This window comes from Radiomyces spectabilis (assembly GCF_025331425.1).
Source record: "Radiomyces spectabilis strain NRRL 2753 chromosome Unknown BYT42scaffold_11, whole genome shotgun sequence".
Taxonomy (NCBI): domain Eukaryota; kingdom Fungi; phylum Mucoromycota; class Mucoromycetes; order Mucorales; family Radiomycetaceae; genus Radiomyces; species Radiomyces spectabilis.
The window spans coordinates 22,663-25,128 of NW_026251936.1; the positions used below are offsets into that span (position 1 = coordinate 22,663).

Genomic DNA, 2,466 nt, shown 5'->3' on the forward strand with positions numbered 1-2,466 from the left:
TCTCTGTTCAAATCTGACGCGTATCTGGATTAAAAAGAGACATATACTGTAACGCAACGACCGAACTAAGATCTTGAGACAAACAATGTAGCAACCTTGCTGTGGGCAGTTATACTATATTTCCCCCTGATTTGCGTCAGATTCTATGTCCTGAAGAGCTCAGCCAAAAAAAAAAAAAACCCAGGCTGCCGCAGATATAAAGTCATTGTTTGGTTTTCAAAGAACCTCTAGATTTTAGTGAAGATCGATCCCATGATTCATCCTTTATATTCTGGGTGGTTGACATGGTTGCTGCACGGACTTTCGAGTGATGGCATCGTCATTGAAATGCCATTTACTGTTTCTTTTTTGGAGAAAAAACCAAAGATATATAAAGATGGCGTTCTCACATCTTGGTTCTCATCTCTATCTTTTCCTGCCTTTCTCCTTTTCAGTCTTCTTTTTACCTCAAACCATATTCACCTTTGTAACAAACGCTCTCCGTCAAGTGTAAATAAAAAAGTAGCTCTTGCTTATCAAAGGTATTGTTTTCGTGCACTTGACCGAGGAAGCTTTTTGGTCATCACAGCTAACTTTTTGTTGTCTCCTTGTCAGTATTATATACCTGTACCTCACTGTTTCTATCGATCTGATTGACGATGGCCACTTATATTGACAACGTTAAAGCCACAATTGCATTGCGTCGATTTCTTCGGAGTCAAAGACCACTGGAGCTAAATGATCCAATCTGGGATGCGTTTACCACCGCTCATTACAACCTGTTGGCAGAACTGATTGAATCGCCTCTTTCACTTGTCGTCAACAATCACCAAGGTGTCTTGTCAAGGGAACACAATACTGAAAATGACCTTACTCAGTTCTATATTCGTGTGCAAGAATGGGACAGAAACGAACTTTTGGATACATTACCACTATATTCCAAGAACTTTCCATCGGACAAAGATTGGGTTACTGAAGTTATCGGACAACTCAAACAAAAGCCGGACTCTATCTCCGTATCACTGCTTGACGCTGGCGTTACGACTTCTACAACTGCCCAAAGACGTGCAGAAGCGGACAATTTACAAAGCAAGAGTGGTGGAACTCGCTTGCTCAACTGGTTCTCACTGACGACTGGAAGACATCCCAGCGTATTCACGATTCAAAAACTCCGGATGCCGCCTGTCACTGACCGTGAACACTTTTATACCCAAATTGGATATATCGAGGATATATTCATCAAAGCAATTGGAGCATGTTCCCTGAACTCGGCCAATGTGGTTTCTATACAGATTGGGTTGCCGAACCAGAGTCTTCAAGAACTTTGGAGGAAGGTACTGATATTTTTCCATTTTGATTTTCTCCTCTTTTCTTCTTTTATATACATCTGCTATTCTTGATACAAGCATATTGTCATTGATGATCATTGAAGTGATATTAATTTTTTTTTTTTTTTACCCTACGTATCATATTGATAGGTTGGCCACCATTTGCAGGACTTTGCAAATTTTCTCTCCAAGGTTTCAACCACCCTTAATATTCCGCCACCGACCGATCGGTTTATCGAGTCGGTCATTCAGCAAGCGACGCCGGAGACCTACAAAGGCCATGTGGTGTCCGTACTGATGGGAAAAGACGTGACCCTGGCAAATTACAGGGAAGCCGCTTCGTTTTGGGACCGAGGAAGCGGTCGTTCGGCGGTCTTCATCCGAGGTCTTTTCGAGCAAATGCATGGTCTTGCAAACCAGCTGAATCGCTCCCTACGGCTGCTCGCCCTTGTAGATATGTTTGGCATATCCCCCAAATCATGACGATCGGATTACCGTACCTTTAGCGGTACCTGCGTATTGTCCGTCCCGTCTTCTTGTGTGGAATGTCAAAACTCTTGTTCAGCACTTTTCACACTGACATGTTGGCAACTTCCTGGTATCCTGCTTCACTGGCCTACATCAACTTTTTTGATCAGGTCGAATCACCTCAAGAAGAACCCGAATCGGATGATACGCCGCTCAGTGCACTGACCCAGATATACGACGGCAAAAGATCCATAGCAACATACGGACGTTCCTATACGCCACATATTGGCGAATTGGCGATCGTCCAGTACGGTCCGGATGCCAACGATAGATGCCTATATCTCGCCATTCGACATGCTGGTGCGATCAGCTATGATGCAGGAAAAGCCGCTATCGAGTGCCAGGAACTTTACCTGTCGCTCTGTTTCTACGAGCTACTCAAGGCCATTGTATGCAAACGATTGTCTCGGGGGGACGTCCGACCTTCCTCAGCGGAGGACATGCTGGCGTGGTACCAGATGCTTCGAGCCGAGTATCTCGAGGAATTAGTGAGGCACACACTGTATCAGCAGCTAGATACAACAAAAAGGGCCTTGGTGGGGTACAACAGGTCCATATTGTCGAGCAGATTTGCAGCAGCCGCTGCTGGAAAACGGGCTGCCAGATCGGAGGATGTTGCTCGTAGCGAGGA

At 44.9% G+C, this 2,466-nt stretch overlaps 1 protein-coding gene across 1 annotated transcript; it reads left to right on the plus strand.

Annotated features, from left to right (window-relative positions):
• The first annotated feature begins 254 nt into the window (after nucleotides 1-254).
• BYT42DRAFT_64166 (uncharacterized protein) lies at nucleotides 255-1,942 on the plus strand. The gene is made up of 3 exons (XM_051572560.1): nucleotides 255-521; nucleotides 595-1,313; nucleotides 1,458-1,942. The coding sequence occupies exons 2-3, from the start codon at nucleotides 639-641 to the stop codon at nucleotides 1,788-1,790; spliced, it is 1,008 nt and encodes a 335-aa protein (XP_051420324.1). The 5' UTR covers nucleotides 255-521; nucleotides 595-638; the 3' UTR covers nucleotides 1,791-1,942.
• Nucleotides 1,943-2,466: the final 524 nt, after the last annotated feature.

Coding starts and splice junctions, on each gene's coding strand:
- BYT42DRAFT_64166 (XM_051572560.1), top strand. CDS start 639: ATGGCCACTTATATTGACAACGTTAAAGCCACAATTGCATTGCGTCGA. Junction 1,314..1,457: donor TTCAAGAACTTTGGAGGAAG/GTACTGATATTT, acceptor TCATATTGATAG/GTTGGCCACCATTTGCAGGA.